The sequence below is a fragment of the Chionomys nivalis genome, chromosome X (genome assembly GCF_950005125.1).
Source record: "Chionomys nivalis chromosome X, mChiNiv1.1, whole genome shotgun sequence".
Classification (NCBI taxonomy): Eukaryota; Metazoa; Chordata; class Mammalia; order Rodentia; family Cricetidae; genus Chionomys; species Chionomys nivalis.
The window spans coordinates 25,853,350-25,872,869 of record NC_080112.1 but is presented as its reverse complement, the minus strand read 5'-3'; the positions used below and the strand labels follow the sequence as shown (position 1 = coordinate 25,872,869).

Here is a 19,520-nt window from a genome sequence, read left to right as displayed (position 1 = left end):
CAGGTGGATTTCTGTGAGTTCAAGACCAACCTGGTCTACAGAGCAAATTCCAGAACAAACTCCAAAGCTACACAGGGAAACCCTGTCTCAGAAAACAAAACTAAAACAAACAAAAAATTTTTTTTTTTTTGTTTTTTTTCGAGACAGGGATTCTCTGTGGTTTTGGAGCCTGTCCTGGAACTAGCTCTTGTAGACCAGGCTGGTCTCGAACTCACAGAGATCCGCCTGCCTCTGCCTCCCGAGTGCTGGGATTAAAGGCGTGCGCCACCACTGCCCGGCTTAAACAAAAAATATCTATTTCAAATTAGCGACCTGACACAAAAGTTGATCCTCTCACCCAAGGCCTGAAACATGGCAGTCGAATCCACTATTTGTTTTCACAGTGCTCTGCAGAGCTCAGTCACACACTAGCCTGGCATGGCCAGCATCCAGGAGTGAACGTAGGGGACATTCATGACAAAGGAGGATATAACAAACTCAGAAATAATTTTATTAGGGTTAAATGTGTAGGTTTTTGCTCTCAGAAAGCATGAGCTTGTTACCCCCCTAAGTAACAACAATGTTGCTCTGGATCTTGGTTTCTCCATCTGTGAATGAAGGACTTGGAATAGATTAATATCCATGGTACACCACTGGGCATGGTGGCACATGCCTTTAATCCCAGCATTCAAGAGACAGAGGCACGCAGATCTCTTGAGTTCAAGGTCAGCCTAGTCTATAGAGCTAGTTCCAGAACAGTTAGGCCTATACAGAGAAACCCTGTCTTGGAAAAAAAATCCCAAGATACATCAGTCTTAGTACCCTTTGGCCTGCTTTACTGCCTCCAGAGACGAACTCTTCCTATCACCTTCTTTCATTTCTCCATGATCCTCATCTTCAAGAATACATCACTAGCCATCCGCCTCCCATACCCCATACCTCTACCCGCATCAGCCCCTTCACTGTTGAAAGAAATTGAGACCAGAGTGTCCTTAACCCCTCAGCCAAGCCCTCAAAGTCAATCCAAAGTCAGTAGATGCTCAATCCACATCTCTCCTCTTAAGTTTTATTGACTGATGAAGACTTCATCTTTGTCAGCTGCCGGCTTCAGGGGGACAGAGCTGGGAGACAGGGAACCTGAGATGACGTGAGATTTCAGTCTGAGAGCACAGATCCAGCAGGTGACCCAAGAGAGAGAGGAGAAGACTATGTGGAAATTACAGGGCAGGAGGAGGCAATCAAGAAGTCTCTTCTGTCCCTCCCAGGCTTCAGAAACAACCCAGGCTTCTGCCTACAAACACTTCTGGACTCCCGCCCAAGACGACAGAGTCAGCCCATGATCTCAAAATCCAGCCCTGCTCTAGCTGGGTGCCAGGCTCTTATCTCAAGGTCCAGACTCCAGACCAACCCAAGAAGAAAAACACCAGAGAAGAAAGTAGTTAGATGTGGCCCATCTGATCTGGGCAGACGTATATGCTGCAGCAAATCGCTCGGAGGCTTTGCATATGGTTACGGCAGCAGCTGCTATTGCTAGAGTTTGCTGGAGGCCCAGCAGAGGGCAGGTGGCAGGAACTCATTTCCGGCAGCCGGGGAAGCAGGTGGTGGTGTTTGTGCTATCTCTGTGTTAGGAGAAGCAGCCTGAGCCCTCAGCCAAAGCTTGGGGGTAGTGGGTCACTCCAGAGGCCACAGCCCATTAAGACAGCCCACAGCTGTATTCCAAGCTTCCAAATCTGGGAAGTGCTGGGCCTGGTGAAGGGCAAAGACCTTGCCCACTATAGGCTAAATTGGAGTTGAGGGTTCTCTTTTCTGAACCCTCGAACTTGCACAGCACAACCAAAGAGAAGAGGAACTCTTGACTCTTCTTGTCAGGCCAGACCTCAAATGTTAGACTACAGAGCACTTTAACCTGCCTCTGAGGGCCCAAGGGAGGAGCATGCAAGAGGCCAGCTTAGAAGAGAGAGGCCAGTCCCAGCATGCTGAGGCAAGGAGGACAGGACCTATGGAGTCTCAGTGCTTCAGCTCCTGTTAGGAAAATTGTTTCCCATGCCCTAGCTACTTCCCCACCAGATAGGCCATTCCATGAAACTCCATTGCATAGTTCTTGGCAGGGAGCATAAGAGGTCCCCAGGTCTGCCCTTCTTTGCCTCTCCCAAATATGGCTTTGGAAAGGAGTTCCCAAAAATTAAGAGGCTCTCTGAGTGGGTAGACCCATCCCTCACAGGGAAGAGATCTTCACAGTCTCAGGAAGGAGGCAGGGGGTACCCAAGCGGGAGTTCCTGAGGGTAAGGTTGCTTCGGCCACCACTGCCACCACCACCACCAGGGGAGGAAGGTTGACTCTCATCTGGTGTGTTGGCAGGAGGGGTGGGGATACTGATGATGGCAGCCACGAAGTCCCGGCTATCACAGTTCAGGTCAAGGCTGTCATGAGGCTTGGCATTGAGGCTTGAGCGGCTGTGAATAGGGTGGGGAAGATGGAATACTCTTAAAAAGTCATCTTGATAATTGCCACACCAATTGTCACATTGATGAAGCACCTACTTGGTCCCTTGCACTGTGCTACAAATTCTTCCTGCATCCTCAATTACGGCAAAGGAGGTCCATTCTGCAGTCAACTGGTCTTAGGTTCAAATTGTGATCACATTTTACCACACTGAAAAAAGTGCCTGGACATAGGGTACACACACACACACACACTTTTTGTGTGATGTTGGAGAGTAAATCCAGATCCTTGCCATGTTTGTCTGAGTACTGCATGCATCGAATAACTGAAACTGGAGTTATAGGTGGTTATGAGCCACCACTATGTGGGTGCTACTATGAATTGAACCCAGATTCTCTACAAAAGCAATAAGTACTCTTTTTGTTGTTGTTGTTTGTTTGTTTTTGTTTTTTTTTTTTTTGAGACAGAGTTTCTCTGTAGCTTTGGAGCCTGTCCTGGAACTCACTCTGTTCACCAGGCTGGCCTCGAACTCACAGAGATCCACCTGCCTCTGCCACCAGAGTGCTGGGATTAAAGGTGTGCGCCACCACTGCCCGGCTCAATAAGTACTCTTTTTTTTTTTTTTTGGTTTTTCGAGACAGGGTTTCTCTGTGGTTTTGGAGCCTGTCCTGGAACTAGCTCTTGTAGACCAGGCTGGTCTCGAACTCCCAGAGATCCGCCTGCCTCTGCCTCCCGAGTGCTGGGATTAAAGGCATGCGCCACCACCGCCCGGCTTCAAGAAGTACTCTTAAGTAGGGCTGCCTCCCTAGTCCCTCTATTGTTTTTAACAATGCCAAAACTATTGTAAGGATCTATAATAGGAATAGGTAATAGTGACACACACCAGTAATTCTGGCACTCAAGAGGCTAAGGCAGGCAGACCCTGAGCTTGAGGCTAGCTTAGGCTGCATACATAGTGAGACCCTACTTCAAAACCAAACAGAACAAACAAAAAGTTAAAATGTCTACACTAGGATCTATAAAACTGAGTCCTCATTCCTTTCTGACTGTCTGCCTTCTTGCTTGTCCCTGACTTCCCACTCTGACCAGAGGAGGTTCCTTGCCAGACCTCCGATGTACAGAGGCTTCATGGCATTTGCACAGTGCCTGGAAAGCGCTTCCTCTAGTTACATGTATGGCTTCCTCCCTTGCCTTCTTTAGACCTGGACTCGGACACCATTTCAGAAAAGTTTTCTTTTCTTTAAAAGAAGATTTTCTTTTAGATTATTTTGTTTTACTTTATGTGCTTAAGTGATTTGTCTGCATGTGTGTTTATGTATCACAGCATGCCTGGGGCCTATGGAGGTCAGAAGAGGGCATCAGATCCCCTAAAACTGGAGGCAGAGGTAGTTGTGAACCACCATATATGAGCTCTAGAAACCAAACTCAGGTCCTCTTCAAGAACAGCCAGTGCTCTTAACCACTAAGCCATCTTCCCAGTCCCCAAATAGCTTTTTGTAGCCAGGCAATGGTGGTGCACACCTTTAATCCCAGCACTTGGGTGGCAAAGGCAGGCGGATCTCTGTGAGTTCAAGGCCAGCCTGGTCTACAAGAGTTCCAGGACAGGAACCAAAGCTACAGAGAAACCCTGTCTCAAAAAAAAAAAAAAAAAAAAAAAAGCTTTTCGTGACCACATTACTAAAACTGCGCATGGCTCAGTGGTAGAATATTTAACTAACATTTGTGAGACCCCAGGTTCCATTCCCAGTACTAAGAAAGATCATTCTTATTTTATTTTTTGAGACACTTCTCACTATGTAGCCCTGGCTAGCTTGGAACTCACTATGTAGATGAGGCTGGCCTTGAATTCACAGAGATTAGGTTACCTCTGCTCCAGTGTTGGGATTAAAGGTGTGTGCCACCATGCCCAACCTGAAAACAATGAGGCTGCTTGCTGTGGAACAATCTTTGTACACTGTGAATATCTGTTGCTCTCATTGCTCTAATAAATGACTGAATGGCCGGTAGCTAGGCAAAAAGGGGTTTTCTCTCTGGTGGGAGAGCCAGACTAAGAGGAAGCTCGGCAGAAGAAGGGCAGAGTCTGGAGAATTGCGAAGAGACTCAGAGAGAAGAAAGATGAACATACCGTGCTGAAAAAGGTGCCACCATGTGACAGAGTGTAGATAAGAAATATGGGAAAAAACAAAACAAAACAAAACAACAAAAAAAAACAAAACAAAAAAAAAGAAATATGGGGCCGGTCGGTGGTGACGCACGCCTTTAATCCCAGCACTCGGGAGGCAGAGGCAGGTGGATCTCTGTGAGTTCGAGACCAGCCTGGTCTACAAGAGCTAGTTCCAGGACAGGCTCCAAAACCACAGAGAAACCCTGTCTTGAAAAACCAAAAAAAAAAAAAAAAAAAAAAAAAAGAAAGAAAGAAATATGGGCTAATCTAAGTTGTAAGAGCTAATAGTAACAGGCCTAAGCTCTTGGCCGAGCATTTATAATCAATGATGAGTCTCTGCATGGTTATTTGGAAGCTGGCTGTCGGGACAGAGCTGACCTGCGATCTCGACGAAAGACTGATGGCTCAGTGACTGAGTACTGCTCTTCCAAAGTGCCCAACTTTGGTTCCTAGCAACCACATCAGGCAATTCATAACCTTCTATGACTCTAACTCTTGAGGACCTAAAGCCTAGGGCTTCCATGGGCATCTACAATCACATGCACATACCCACATATAGATACAGAATTGAAAATAAATCTAAAAGGAACCCCTGTATCATCCTCTGCTCAGTAGTCTCTGGCCACTGTTCCTGATTTATTTTTCAGCCTGCTACTTTCAAATGTTTGATTCAGTATGTCATCTGTAAACTTGTTTGTTAATTGTTTTTTCCTATTAGAATGTAAGTTTCAGGACACACGGATTCACTCCCCAAGCCTGTGTGTGTGTGTGTGTGTGTGTGTGTGTGTGTGTGTTGGGTGGAACCTAAGGCTTCCTTCATACTAGGCAAATGTTTATCATTGAGCGACATCCCCAGCTCAAGGGATCCTCCTGCCTTAGCTTCCTGAATGACTAGTTGACCATAGAATATGCCACTACTATTACTCAGTAAGTATTGAAAAGAATGAAGAACAAAGTGAACAAAGTGCAGTGATGTTCGAGTATTTTCTACCACCTGATGGCTGGGGCTGAATTACCATAAGCTGAAGGTCAACTTGGTCTATACACAAAGCAAGACCCTGTCTTAAAATTTTGAAACATGAGGGGTTTCCAGGACAAACTCAAGATCCTTGCCCAGAGGAATTTGGATTTAGGCTTGACTTGCTAGGCCTACAGTCATGAAATCTCAAACCCATGGCCCAAATTCTGCACTTTCTAATGGTGGACAAACAAGTGAGCCCGGCACTTACCTCTGAGGGGCGGGGCTCCTCCGAAGCCCTGCTAGTGTGTCTAGCTCCTGCATGCTGCCACGGCTGACCGAGGCAGTGGAGTTAGCAAGACGGATGGCTCGACGCTTGACCCTTCTAGGGCAGCAAGATGATAACAGGCTGCCAGGCCCCATTGGCTGGGAAGACACTGAGGTACTACGGCTGGTGCGACCACCCAGGGAGACAGCTCCAAGGGCCTCACTGAAGGTTAGCTCATCTGTGAACTCATGACACTGTGGGCAGAAGGTAAGCAGGATCACAAGGTAGCCCATGCCATGGAAACCGATACAACTCCCAGACCTTTACTTAGAGAAAGTCATTCACTCTCCCTTTTCTTTCCTTACCCATCCTAGAAGCCTCTTTTTTTTTGAGACAAGGTGTAGCCTATGTAGCCTTGGCTGGCCTAGAATTCACTATGTAGATCGGGCTGGCCTAGAACTCATTGAGGTCACCTGCATCTGCCACAAGACTCGGTCTCTTAAAGGGAGCACCATGTGATGTTCACAACTACGTGGTAAGGCTTTCATCTCAGTGAGGGAACCAACTCGGTGTCCAGAAAGACCTCCCTCCTGCCAGGTGACATCTTGTTTGGCCTCACCGTAGTCTTCTCTAGACAGTGCAGCAAATGGTGATGCTGCTGTTCAAAAGCAGAACGGCTTCGAACGCACAGCGCCTGTCCCTCCCCGCTGCCACTGTCCTGGAAGAGATGGAGCAGAAACAGGCAGTGAGCACCTTCCCCTCACAACCCTGCTCACCCCTAACCCCAATAAATGCACCTCCCCACCTCAAGGCCCCCATTTTGCTTATACTGCAGGAAGGCATTGGTGGTGCCGCTCTTGGCCAACCGGATTCTTGCCAGGCGCACCTTCTACAGAGAGGAGACAAAAGATTAGACACGTGAGGCCAGGGGCAGACGGGTTTAGGTGTAAGGAACGATGGTGCTCTGAATGGCGATAAAGTTACCTGCTGTGCTCGGCGCTTGTCAGCACGCTGGTTCTGGTGGTAGATGCGGCTAAAGTTGGACACAATGACTGGTACAGGCAAGGCAATGACCAAGACACCACTAAGTGAGCAGATGGACCCAAAAATTTTGCCAGCAATGGTGCTAGGCACCATGTCTCCATACCTGGAAAAGACAGAAGCAGGCCAAGGTTGAAGAGGTGTTCAATAATCCCCGATTCCACCCACCCACACCTGATGTGTTCTGCAAACTTGGCCAAACACACGGACTCTCTGAGCTTCAGTTTCTTTCTTTCTTTTTAACTTTTTGTTGTTGTTGTTGTTGTTTTGTTTTTGGAGACTGTTCCTCTGTGTAGCCCTGGCTGTCCTGGGAACTTGCTCTGTAGTCCAGGCTGGCTTTGAACTCAGAGATCTGCCTGCCTCTGCCTTGGGATTAAAGGGGTATGCCATCACTGACCAGCTCTTTTTTTTTTTTTTTTTTTTTGGTTTTTCGAGACAGGGTTTCTCTGTGGTTTTGGAGCCTGTCCTGGAACTAGCTCTTGTAGACCAGGCTGGTCTCGAATGCCCAGCTCTTTTTACGTTTTATTTTTTGTGCATGAGTGTTTGCCTACATGGAAGGATGCGTACCACATGCATCCAGAAGACAGTGTCAGATCCTGGAACTGGAGCTAAGGATGGTCGTGAGCAGCAAGTTGTGAGCCATTTCCCTAGCCCCAGTTTCAGTTCCTTACACTGAAAAATCTGGAGAATGTGGCCTAGAGAAATAGCTTAGTGGTTAGGCCTTGTAGAGGACCCAAGTCCAACACCCATGTCAATCAGCTCACAACTACCAGTGACTCCAGCACCAGAGGATCCAACGCCCTCTTCTGGACTCCAGGAAAACCTGCACTCACATGCACATACCCATACACAGACACATACTATACACATAATTTAAAACTAGTAAAAAATAAATCTTCAAAATGCGAAGAATGGGCTGGGCGGTGGTGGCGCACGCCTTTAATCCCAGCACTCGGGAGGCAGAGGCAGGCGGATCTCTGTGAGTTTGAGGCCAGCCTGGTCTACAAAGGGAGTTCCAGGACAGGCTCCAAAGCTACAGAGAAACCCTGTCTCGAAAAAAAAAAAAAAAAGCAAAGAATGGACAGGCAGTGGTGGCACACACCTTTAATCCCAGCACTTGGGAGGCAGAGGCAGGTAATCTCTAAGTTTGAGACCCACCTGGTCTACAGAGTGAGTTCCAGGACAGTCAGGACTACACAGAGAAACCCCAACTCAAAAACCAAACAATTCAAAATGTGAAGAATGACCTCTCTGGTCCCCAGCAGTAGCGGTCAAATGAGAAATGGGTCTGCCTTCAGTTTCTGCCGTCTGCTGCTCTCATCGAAGCCATGCATTGGGCATCATTGTCATCTGGAAACCTACTAACACCAGCAGAAGGGAAAACAAGGAACAAATACAGGATCCTGGAGGCTAGAGAAATGGCTCAGTAGTTAGAGAGTCCCGCCTCTCCAGTTCAGATGAGAGGCTCTGGATCCCAGAAGCAGTCTGTCGGTTTTACTTGCTTTTCTACATTCTTTAGGAAGGACCCCTTCAAATATCCCCCAGAAGAAGCCTGGAAAGTGTCCTCCTATGAAAGATAAGGAGCCTCCAAGCGGTAGTGGTGCACACCTTTAATTCCAGCTCTCAGGAGGCAGAAGCAGGCAGATGTCTGAGTTTGCAGCTAGCCTGATCTACAGAGCAAGTTCCAAGAGTTCCAGGACAGCCAGGGCTACACAGAGAAACCCTATCTCTTGAGAAAAAAAAAGATGAAAGAAAGAAAGAAAGAAAGAAAGAAAGAAAGAAAGAAAGAAAGAAAGAAAGAAAGAAAGAAAGAAAGAAAGAAGTGTGTTATTTTAGGGGCTGGAGAGACGGCTCAGAGGTTAAGAGCACTGGCTGCTCTTCCAGAGGACTCAGGTTCAATGCCCAGCACCCACACGGCAGCTCATAACTGTAACTCCAGTTCCAGGGGACCAGACACCTTCACACCAATGCACATAAAATAAAGTTAAATAAATTATTTTTTAAAAAGAAAGACAGGGAGCCTCAAAACTACCCTGCCTTCCTTCAAGCCATCACTCTCCCATGGAACAAGAGCAGAACCAACTTCAGGCTTGTTTCTCCAAGGAGGGGAACAGCTCAGAGAGGGCGCCAGGAACATGCAGCACACTTTTCTAACCACAAGACCAACTGCAACTCCTTTGAGAAATTCAGCCTCTGCAGTCTTCAGACAGGGTCTCATGCATCCCAGGCAGACCTCAAACTTACTATGTATATGAGGATGACCTTGAACTTCTGATCCTCTTGCTTCTGCCTCCCACTGTGTACTGGGGTTACAGGCACCTGTAATCCCGCTCAATTTATGGAGTGCTGGAAATTCAACCTAGAACTTTAGAGGTGCCAAGCGAGCACTGTATGAGTTGAGCGACATCTCCGGACCTTCTCATTTGTTCTGAGCATTCAGGACTGTGCCCAGAGCCTCTCTAGCTTGGCCATTTCCAGCTATGTGATAATCATCTCAGACTATGTCTCACCTATGTGCGACAGGAGCGCCTACCGTCACAATTGTTCTGAGGACAGTATATGGCAAAAGACAGCAAGATACCTACTGCTAACTTGTTCTTCGTACTCAATATTTATTGATTTGTTCCAATCATGAACTTCCAAGCAGAATTAATCTGTACTTCTTAGAAACTTTTGTACTTCTATTGGGCACTGAACAAATTCAACCATTCTTTCTACAGACATTGAATGACAACAGTCTCCCTAATCCTAGAGATGGGAATTTAGAGAAGAATCACAGCATCTGCCTTACACAATGTCTGAAAAGCACTGGAAGGAGGTGGGGGAGATGGCTCAGGTGGTAAATACCTGTTGTACATGCAAGCATGAGAACCTGAGTTCAGATCTCCAGAACCCATGGTAAAAGCTGTATCAGGATGTGTGCCTAGAATCCCAGCCCTGGAGGGCAGAGATAGGTGTGGCACTGGTCAGCTAATCTAGCTGAATGGATGAGCTTCCGGTTCTGTCTCAAAAAAATAAAGGTGGCAGCCAGACAGATCTGTAGTGTGAGCTGGGGGCTACGTTCCTGGCATCCGGCCGCCTGCACAGCTAGCTTTATACCTGAAATGATTACACAGAAACTGTATTCTTTTAAACATTGCTTGGCCCATTAGTTTTAACCACTTATTGGCTAGCTCTGACAACACTCTGGCTGGACCTTCTCAAAAAACTCAGAGGCTAGTTACAATTTTCTTAGGTCAAAGGTTAATTTGGGCATTTTACCTTCATTTGCTTTCACAGGACCCCCTAAGAAGAACGTCGCCCCCATGTCAGCTGGAAACAATCTTAGAGGATGACGTCCCCTCTCCCAACAGAGTTTGCCCTCAGGGTTAGGGACATCATTTACTGGTTGATATAGGGTTGAGGGGATGGGGGAGATATTTTATGGGATTAGGGGTACTTTCAAAAAAAGGGGGGGTCCTTTTTTTGGTTTGATGGGATGATTGGTATTTGTGAATTACTGTTTTTAGAAAATTGTATTGGTACTGATTCTTGTATATTGATATATTGAATATTGAATGTGAGTGCTCCTACCTCTATTGTATAAGAGTATGCTTATACCTCTGCCTATATTGTATTGATATATTTACCATATTGCAATGTACATTTCTACCTCTGATATTATTTATGTAATGACATTGTTTACATTTGGAGATCATTGTCTTCATATATTGCACAGTTGTTTATTCTCATAGTCTTCAAGTTAGATAGGTATTGAGAATTATATGTTTGTCATATTTATTTTTGGTTAATCAGGTTTTTTAGATACATAGAGATTATATTTAGTATAGATAGTATAATCTTCAGCCTCTTTAAAGAGCTGTAGAAAATGGCCTTTAATCTAACCTAGAATTCTGTGCCAACGAGACACAATCACTCCTGGCGACACCGCTCTACTCCCGAGAGAACGTTGAGCACCAAAGACACTCCACTGGGAGCTTGTCTTCTTGGCAGAACTGGCCTTTGGGTTAAGAAAAGCCCATACCTCAACTACTGACAAAGATACAGAATATCCATAAGTGGATGAAACAGGATTGTCTTATCTTGCCAAGACAGGGTAGGATAGTTCTAAGAAAGTTCCTTGCCTTTAATAATGGCATGTCAGTTATGTTAGGCCTTAGCCAAAGTTGGTTGACTCAACATTGCAAACGAGACTTTGGGTGATTGCCCAGGTAGTCAGTTATCTCTGTCATTTGTTGCACATTTTGAAAATTTCTCGTTTGTCCTTCCTGGTTGCTTAAGTAATATTATTTCCCTTCTCAGATCTTTGACGGAGTTGAAGATTAGATAATTGTAGTTACTCTCTACATTATTTAGGCTCCTTGAAATAGAATGTTTAGTAAAACTTTTGTTATATTGTTTGTTATTTGTAATTTTATATTTATTATTTTTTCCTATTGTATATAGTTGTATTTGGTTTGGTTCTGTCTTATTTAGACAAAAGGGGGAGATGTAGGGGAAGCCCAGCCAATCACCTTCCTTGAAGGGTGGGATCCCCTGAGGTTATTTTTTACTTATAAAGATTGCGGGTGTGCTCCCTGCGTTCCCTTCTGTTTCCCTGTTCTCTGCGGGAACCTCGGCTTTGTAAGTCCTTCCCTTATTAAAGTTGAATATTTTATAATAAATTCTGTCTGCCGTTCTTTTACGCCGTAACACAGATCTCTGTGAGTTCAAAGCCACCCTGATCTACAGAGAGAGTTCCAGACAGCCACGGCTACACAGAGAAACCCTGTCTCGAAAAATAAATAAAACATTGTTTAAAAGGTAGCAGAGTGTGGTGGCGCACACCTTTAATCCCAGCACTCAGGAGGCAAAGGCAGGTGGATCTCTGAGTTTGAGGCCAGCCTGGTCTACAGAGTTCCAGGACAGCCAGGGATACACAGAGAAACCCTGTCTTGAAAAACAAAAACAGAAAACAAATTTCCTGGACTCCAGGTAAAGGTAGAAGGAGAGACTACAAAGTTGTCCTCTGACCTTCATATGCATGTTCTTACATGTACATGCTCAAAGCACACACGCGTGCGCGCGCACACACACACACACAGAGTTAAAGAGAGAGAGGAAGCTGTGAATTGTGACACAAGCCTAGAATCCCAGCATTTGGGAGACAGAGGCAGGAATAGGATCATTGTAAATCTGAGGCCAGCCTGGGTGTACAAATTGAGAGTCTGCCACAAAACAAAACACTGACAGCTGGGGCAGAGCCTGTGGTTACTGTGATGAGGTCTTGGGTTCAAGTCCCAATAATGTCCCTCCACAAACAAAAAACATCATGAGTTTGGCGATTCCATTTGTTGTATCTATCTCAACTGTTTCCTCTCAGGGATTGACAGTAAAAAAAATAATACTCATCCCAGCACTTGGGAGGCAGAAGCAGGTGGATCTCTGTGAGTTTGAGGCCAGCCTGATTTACAGAGTGGGTTCCAGGACAGCCAAGACTGCTACACAGAGAAACCCTGTCTCACAGAACCAAAATAATACTGATATAGTCAGCTGGGTGCCATAGACCCGGAGTCCCAGCACTCAGGAAGCAAAGGCAAATGGAGGGTGAGTTCAAGAGCAGATTGGCCCACTTGGTAAGAATCTATCTCAATACAAAAGTAACGCTGAAAATATCTTCTGGAATCTCTGTGAATTCGAGACCAGCCTGGTCTATAAGAGCTAGTTCCAGGACAGGCTCCAAAGCCACAGAGAAACCCTGTCTCGAAAAACCAAAAAAAAAAAAAAGAAAATATCTTCTGGAAAACATCAAGGAATCACGAACTCCCAGCAACTGTGTCTGTACAGTCATACAGCAGACAGTTTTAGAAGGCTGAGAGACATGGCATGAATGTTCAAAATGGAAAAAGTTGGTGACAAGAAGCCATGCACCTAGATATCCTGCGCCAGAAGCATTCAGAGAACTCACGCGGTATCACTGAATCCTCTTAAGGCGCTCATTTCCCACTTTACAAAGAGGGAAACCTAAAGCCTAACACGGTGGCTCATGCCTACAATCCCAGTAGTTAGGAGGCTTTGAGTCTGAGGTCAGCTCGGACTATACAGTGAATCCAGGCAGGCCTGGGCTACACAGCATCTAAAAGAAAAGAGAAGGAAACTGGGACCCTGAGAGAGTGTGACAAGAAATGAGAGCAACATGGACAATTTTTGAAGCCTAACCAGGAAAAATCAAGATATGTTCAGAGCCGAGAGGGATTGTAAACTTTAAAGATAGGGCCATGCTATGTAACCTCATTGGGTTGGAATTTGCTATGTAATCTAGGCTGGCCTCAAACTCACAGAGATCCGCCTGCCTCTGCATCCTAAATGCTGACGTTAAAAGCCTGCACCACCACACTTGACTTCTCTAAATTTTTTTTAGATAGGATCTCATTGTGTAGCCTTGGCTGTTCTGGAACTGATAAGTAGACCAGGCTGCCCTTGAATTTACAGAGATCTGCCTGTCTCTACTGAGGTGGTGTGATTAAAGGTGTGCCCCACCAACCAAGCTAAATTTTACTTTATTAATATTGATATATTTTACATTTGTGAGTGTTTTGCCTGCATGTAAATTTGTGTACTGTTGCAGAATATTTGTTTAGCCAGGCAAAGATATGTTAAATTTGTTCATCCTGCATCTGTTAACTATGTAAAGATGTGTTGTATTTGCGTTAATTAAATAAATTAACCTGGGCTCAGAGAGGCAGGTTTAGTAAGAGGTTGACAGGAAGTAGCAAGGAGGAACTTTGTGTGTGTGTGTGTGTGTGTGTGTGTGTGTGTGCGTGTGTTTTAGTTGGGGTGGTGTGGAAGGGATTGGCTTCTAGGACACCAGCAAAGAGACAAAGTTAACCAGCTGTTACTCTAATTCTCTGAGCTGGCAGGTTTTCACCCTAGCCTTTGAATCTTGAATTTTATTAGAACGATAGAGATTTAGTTAGAACTACCTTTAGAAGCCTGGCAGTGGTAGCACACCTTTAATCCCAGCACTCAGGAGGCAGAAGCAGATGGATCTCTGTGAGTTTGAGGTCAGCCTGGTCTACAAAGTGAGTTCCAGGACAGCCAGAACTGTTAAACAGAGAAACCCTGTCTCAAAAAAAAAAACAAAAAAAACAAAAAATAAAAAATATAAATAAAAAAATAGAGAGAGGAAAAAGAAAAACGAACTACCTTTAGAAGCAGCCACAGAGCCACAGAAATCCCCCCACTGGCTTTAGGACTGGGTACATCTTGGCTGGGCTGTTAGTTTAAAGGACCCTCTGAAATTGGAATTGCAGATGGTTGTTAGTTGCCATGTGGATGCTGGGAACCAAACTTGGGTCCTTTGCAAGAGCAGCAAGTGCTCTTAACCAGTGAGCCATCTCTACAACCCCCTAAAATTTGTTTTAAGAGGTTTATTTTGCTAGGCATAGTGACACATACCTTTAATCCCAGCACTTTGGAGGCAGAGGTGGGCAGATTTCTATGAGTTCAAGGCCATCTTGATATGTATAGCAAGTCCCAGGCCAGCCAAGGTTGCATAGCGAAATTCTGTCTCAAAAAACTAAAAAACCAGATGATTTATTATTATTTTATTATTTTTAATTACATATATGTGTGCAGACATGTGTGCAACTGCACAGACGCCTGGGTGGCCAGAGGCATCAGATACCCTCAATCTCAAATAACAGGCCATTGTGCGCCCTCCAACCTGGGTGCTAGGAACCAAACTTCGGTCCTCTGGAAAAAAGTATGTACTTTTTTTTTTTCGGTTTTTCGAGACAGGGTTTCTCTGTGGCTTTGGAGCCTGTCCTGGAACTAGCTCTGTAGACCAGGCTGGTCTCGAACTCACAGAGATCCGCCTGCCTCTGCCTCCCGAGTGCTGGGATTAAAGGCGTGCGCCACCATCGCCCGGCTAAGAAGTATGTACTCTTAACTGCTGAGCCATTTCTCCAGTCCCAGTTTTTTTTTTTTTTTTTAATTTTTATAGATTAGCAAACTGGAGCTCAAAAGGAGATAAAGGAGCCAAGCATGCTGGTATGTATATACCTGTAATCCCAGCCATGGGGAAGTGGAGGCAGGAAGGTAATGTGTTTGATCCTAGCCTGGGCTATACATAGCACAACAACCTTGTCTCAAAAGGGGGTTGGCAGGCAGAGGCACAGCACATATTTTGTATGTGTGAAGCCTCCATGTGAGGCTCTGGGTTTGATATCCATTACCGTACAGGTATGTTCTAACCTTTTAATGTTACAGAAAGGGTATGTGTGTCTGGCAGTTGGATACCCAGCTCCCAGCTCAAGGTCTACACTTACCCAAGTGTGGTCATGGTAACAATGGTATACCAGAAGGCAGCAGGGATGCTTGTGAAGTTGGTCTTGCTAGTGCCCTTCTCAGCATAGAACATGACAGTCGCAAAGATGATGATGGCCATGGTGAGGGAAAAGAGGAGAAAGCCCAACTCAGAGGCACAGCTCTTGAGGGTGTAGCCCAGAATCCGCAAGCCCTGGGAGTGTCTGGAGAATTTGAAGATTCTGAAAACCCTGAACACACGTAGGGTGACGAAGGCACCAGAGACATCATCATTCTTGGGCACAAAAAGCCCAATGTAGTAGGGCAGGATGGCTACCACATCGATGAGGCTCATCACACTGCGCAGGAAGCGGCAACGGCTGGGGGCCGCAAAGAGCCGCAGAAGGTATTCCCCGGTGAATATGAGTACGCAGGCTGTGTCCATACAGAAAAAGGCCGTCGGGAAGCGGTCACCACAGGGCTGCTCTCTCGTGGGTCGCCGGGCAGGGCCACGGCATGGGATGGTCTCCACTACATTGGCGATGACCGACACGGCTATGAAGAAGCCAGTGACATAGTAGAAAACGAGTGCTGCAGTGCTCGTGTGTGGGTTTTCGAAAGCCCTCCAGAGTCGCTGTCTCAGGGAGCTGCCTGCTGGAAGGGCTGGACCTTCCCCGGCCTGCTCAGCCTCCTCGTCTTCTGCTAGGCGCTCTGCATTCTCCTTCTTTCGGTCCCTGTACTCTTCAAGACAGCAGTCGCCCACAAGCTCTGGTACCAAGCCATAGAAGGCCAGCTCCTCATCAAAGGCCTGGATGCACTCCTGCCTGGGGCAGTGCAGCCGGCCTGTGCGGTAGAAGTTCAGCACGTGCCGGAACATGTCTGGGTCACGATCAAAGAAGTACTCGCCTGATTCAGCATCATAGAAGAATTCCTTCTCCGAGCTGCCCAGTAATGTGTCTGGATAGCGATCCAGCGTGTTTTTCCAGGTCTCAAAGCGCCGACCGCTCACATTCACCACCAGTACCTCATCACCTCGGGATGCCTTCACCTCCGGTGCAGGGGGCAGGGGCTGCTGGGCTAAGGGCAGCCAGCCCACTGCTGCAGCCCTTGCAAATGGTAGCCATGTGGCCACACCGGCTGCCATCCTACAGCTCCCCAGGCCCACGGAGACTTGGGGGTGTGATGTTTAGGAGAATGTGGCTAGCTCCAGGATGGTGGAGGCTTGGAGAGACCCTGGGCTACCCAGACAAGGAAACTGGTGTGTGTGTGTGTGTGTGTGTGTGTGTGTGTGTGTGTGTGTGTGTGTAGAGGGAGAGAGAGAGAGACCAATAGGAACCAGAGGAGGAGGAAGTAGAGAGACAGACAGGTGCTTGGGGAGTATTGGGGGTTTCTAGGGGACTAAGAAGGGGTTAAAGAGCTAGAGGAACCAAGAAGGATCCTCAAGTCTAGAAAGACTGAGATGAATCTAGAGTCAACACATTCCTGAGAGATGTCTGAGGGTGTTCAGAGGGACCAAGATATAGGTGGAGGGTTGTTCACACTCTCAAGAGTTCCCAATAAAGGAGGGCCTGTAACCCCTCGGTTGAGCTGAAGAGAAGGCAGATAGAGGCATTCAGAGAGTTGAAGAACAGGACCAGAGATGTTTGAAAGAGGCTGAAGGGCTGTCCACGCCCAGAAGACTGATGGGAAAAGATGCCTGGGTTGGAGCCCCCTTGCTGATCAATAAAGGGGACTGGAGCATCTCAAGGGTGGCTAGACAGCGGGAGGTTGTAAAGATACTAAAAAGTGTCTGGGGAGTGACTAGCGCTGCCAAGAATAGCCTGGAGGATGTGTCTACAATCTCCAGGAGTTCCGGGAAAAGTAGCAGAGGTGAGGGCCCTCTAAAGAGGATTGAGAAAGGGGGATAGTTAAAGTGGTATATGGGACTAGCTTATTTTTTAAGAGGCCAGGGGATATGCAGCAGAGAGGTTCCCTGGAGGGGGCTTAGGAAGCCTGGTCCCTATAAAGAGCTCTGAATGAGAAAAGGGGGGATGTGGGGAATCCCAAAGGGCCAATACTCAACTGGACTGAAGTTGGGTATAGCCCCCTGAGCACACAAGAAACTCGCAAGACTATGCAAAGAGGAAGGGAATTCCCTCAAAATAGGTTGGATAGGGGGCGGGGTATTGGAAGAAAGTTGGGTGTGTCTTCCAGGAGAGGGGGCTGCTGAACCTTGCAGGAAGCTGGTAGGGGAGACCAGGAGAAGGCTGGGTCCCACCGTTGGAGGCAGGTCTGAGGAAACCACACCCCGAGGGGCTGGCGGTGTGTACCCAGCAACAGCAGTAGCAGCAGCCGGAGCAGTAGCAACAACAGCAGCAGTAGCAGCAGCAGAGGAGGAGGAAGAGAAGAGCCACAGCCAGGCCCTAGGAGGGAAAGGTGGCACAGGCGGGGGCGGGGTGGGAGACAGGGGGAGGAGGCTGTTGGGTCCTTGGAAGAAAGCTCTGGAAGGACAAGGTCCAGTGGGACACCTGGAGACTGTTCCAGGATGGACTAGGACATGGGGACCGCACCAGGAAAAGACAAGGACAGAGCTAGTGATGGTCCCCTCCCTCTCCCCACAGGGCTGTCCTCACCTGTGTCCCTGCTGCAGCAGCAGCAACAGCGTTGGGGCTGGGGGTACCAAATACCGGAGCTCCTGCCCCCTCTGCAGAGCTGCCGGAGTTCCTCCTCCTCCAGCGTTCTCTCCCCGCCCCTCTGGAGCTTGTCGGGAGATGAAGCGAGAGGCAGGGAGGGGCCACGTGGCTCCCAGAGCCCCTTCCCCTAGGATAGCTTGAGAGAGACCCTGGGGAGACTCCGCCTCCTTACAAAGCTGGTTGGGCCTCAGTCGCGTCATCTGGAAAATGGGGGTGGCAGGGAACTTTGCCAGTTCTCCCCACCTCCTACTTCCTGGACTCCCCCTTCTTTCTGCCCAGCTCCTACCCCCACTGCCCCCAGGGGCTCTCACCCCCACCCGTCTGAATCAGCAGCACTTAGCAGAACCAATCGATGGGGAGGCGTCTGTTAATGGCCCCAGAGCGGAGTGCCACGGGGAATGATGCAGTGCTGTGTCCCCTCCCTGCCCCCCCTCTGTGGAAGGGCGGGGAGAGGTGGGGGAGGGGGGGCTGGTGGGGATGACCAGGCCTCCAGATTCACTCTGGGGGGAGGGCATAGGTCAGAGTCCAACTTCTAAACCAGACTTTGTGGGGCTCCAGTATACACTTTCCAGTCTGAGGATGCAAGATGCAGAGCAAAGGTAGTGCAGATGGGGACAATCCAGGTACCACTCCCTACCCGTAGGCCCCTTGCCAAAGGAGCAGAATTCCCATCTGTTTGTATCCAATGCCCTCAAATCACACCTCTTTCCATGGTGGGATCTGCTTCTGCCCTTCGAAACACATAACACCGAGTGCCTCTGGGATAAGTCTGTGAGTTCTAACCCCAGCTTTGCCAGACTTGCTGTGCCCTTAACCAGGTGACTTGTTTTCTCAGTTGTCAGAATTATCCCAACTTGACAGTGTCCTTTTGAGCATCAGCTGAAGCAATGTGAATGGGGTGGGCACAGGTAAGGCCTGGCAGGATGCCTGGTCTTAAGTAACTAACAGTGTCTGATGAGAGTGCCTAGCCTTTCAATCCACCCGCCTACCCACAATACTCACTTGCTAACTTTTCATACTCCTGATCTGTCCATTCTTTCGCCCACCCATCCTCCTACCCACATAACCAATGACTCTACCCATTCCTCTAGGTACCCCTCTGGCCATTCAGTCACCTACCTACCCCTCAGCTTCTAACCATTTGCCAACCTTTTCCTAAGACCTTTTTCCATGCATCTATGCATTCTCCAGCTTCCCCCATCATGTATGCCTCCAACTTACCCTTCCCTTTCATTCGCTTATGCATCCATAATTCCACTCTAGCCTTGCCAGTTTACTTCCAACTTATCTATAAATCCATCAATCTACTAACAGTTAATTCACCCATTTATCCATTTGTCCACCCCGCTAGACATCCATCTGTCCATTTGTACCTCCATTTACCCATACTCTATCCACTTACAGATTCATCTGCTCATTTATTCATCCAGCCATGCATCTGTCTACCTATGCATTAATTTCCAGCCATACGACCACTTATTTATCCTTCAGTCCATCTAACCACTTATCCATCCTCCCATCTGTTCATTCATCTATACCCTCAATTTAATACACCCCACCCCCCACATATCTGCAGATATTTCTGCTACTCCCTTTGAGAGGTCTGTCAGCAACCAGGTGAGCTGAGACTGGAAGAAGAAAAACGAGCCAGAGGCCACCTTCCCCATTCCAGAGCAATGATCACCCCACTCCCAACACGTCCCTCTTGAT

The 19,520-nt window shown here is 47.4% G+C and overlaps 1 protein-coding gene across 1 annotated transcript; it reads right to left on the bottom strand.

Annotated features, from left to right (window-relative positions):
* Positions 1-512: 512 nt before the first annotated feature.
* Positions 513-17,799, bottom strand: Kcnd1 (potassium voltage-gated channel subfamily D member 1). Its single transcript, XM_057760813.1, has 7 exons — positions 17,751-17,799; positions 15,162-17,540; positions 6,796-6,958; positions 6,617-6,700; positions 6,431-6,529; positions 5,815-6,065; positions 513-2,432 (listed from the first exon to the last, which is right to left on the bottom strand). The coding sequence occupies exons 2-7, from the start codon at positions 16,280-16,282 to the stop codon at positions 2,195-2,197; spliced, it is 1,956 nt and encodes a 651-aa protein (XP_057616796.1). The 5' UTR covers positions 16,283-17,540; positions 17,751-17,799; the 3' UTR covers positions 513-2,194.
* Between the last annotated feature and the right edge of the window lie 1,721 nt (positions 17,800-19,520).

Bases quoted from the DNA above. Each gene is read 5' to 3' on its own strand.
- Kcnd1 (XM_057760813.1), bottom strand. From the start codon at position 16,282: ATGGCAGCCGGTGTGGCCACATGGCTACCATTTGCAAGGGCTGCAGCA. The intron at 6,701-6,795 runs GTAACTTTATCG...TCCTCTCTGTAG, and splicing joins ACAAGCGCCGAGCACAGCAG to AAGGTGCGCCTGGCAAGAAT. The intron at 2,433-5,814 runs GTAAGTGCCGGG...CCCTATTCACAG, and splicing joins AGGAGCCCCGCCCCTCAGAG to CCGCTCAAGCCTCAATGCCA.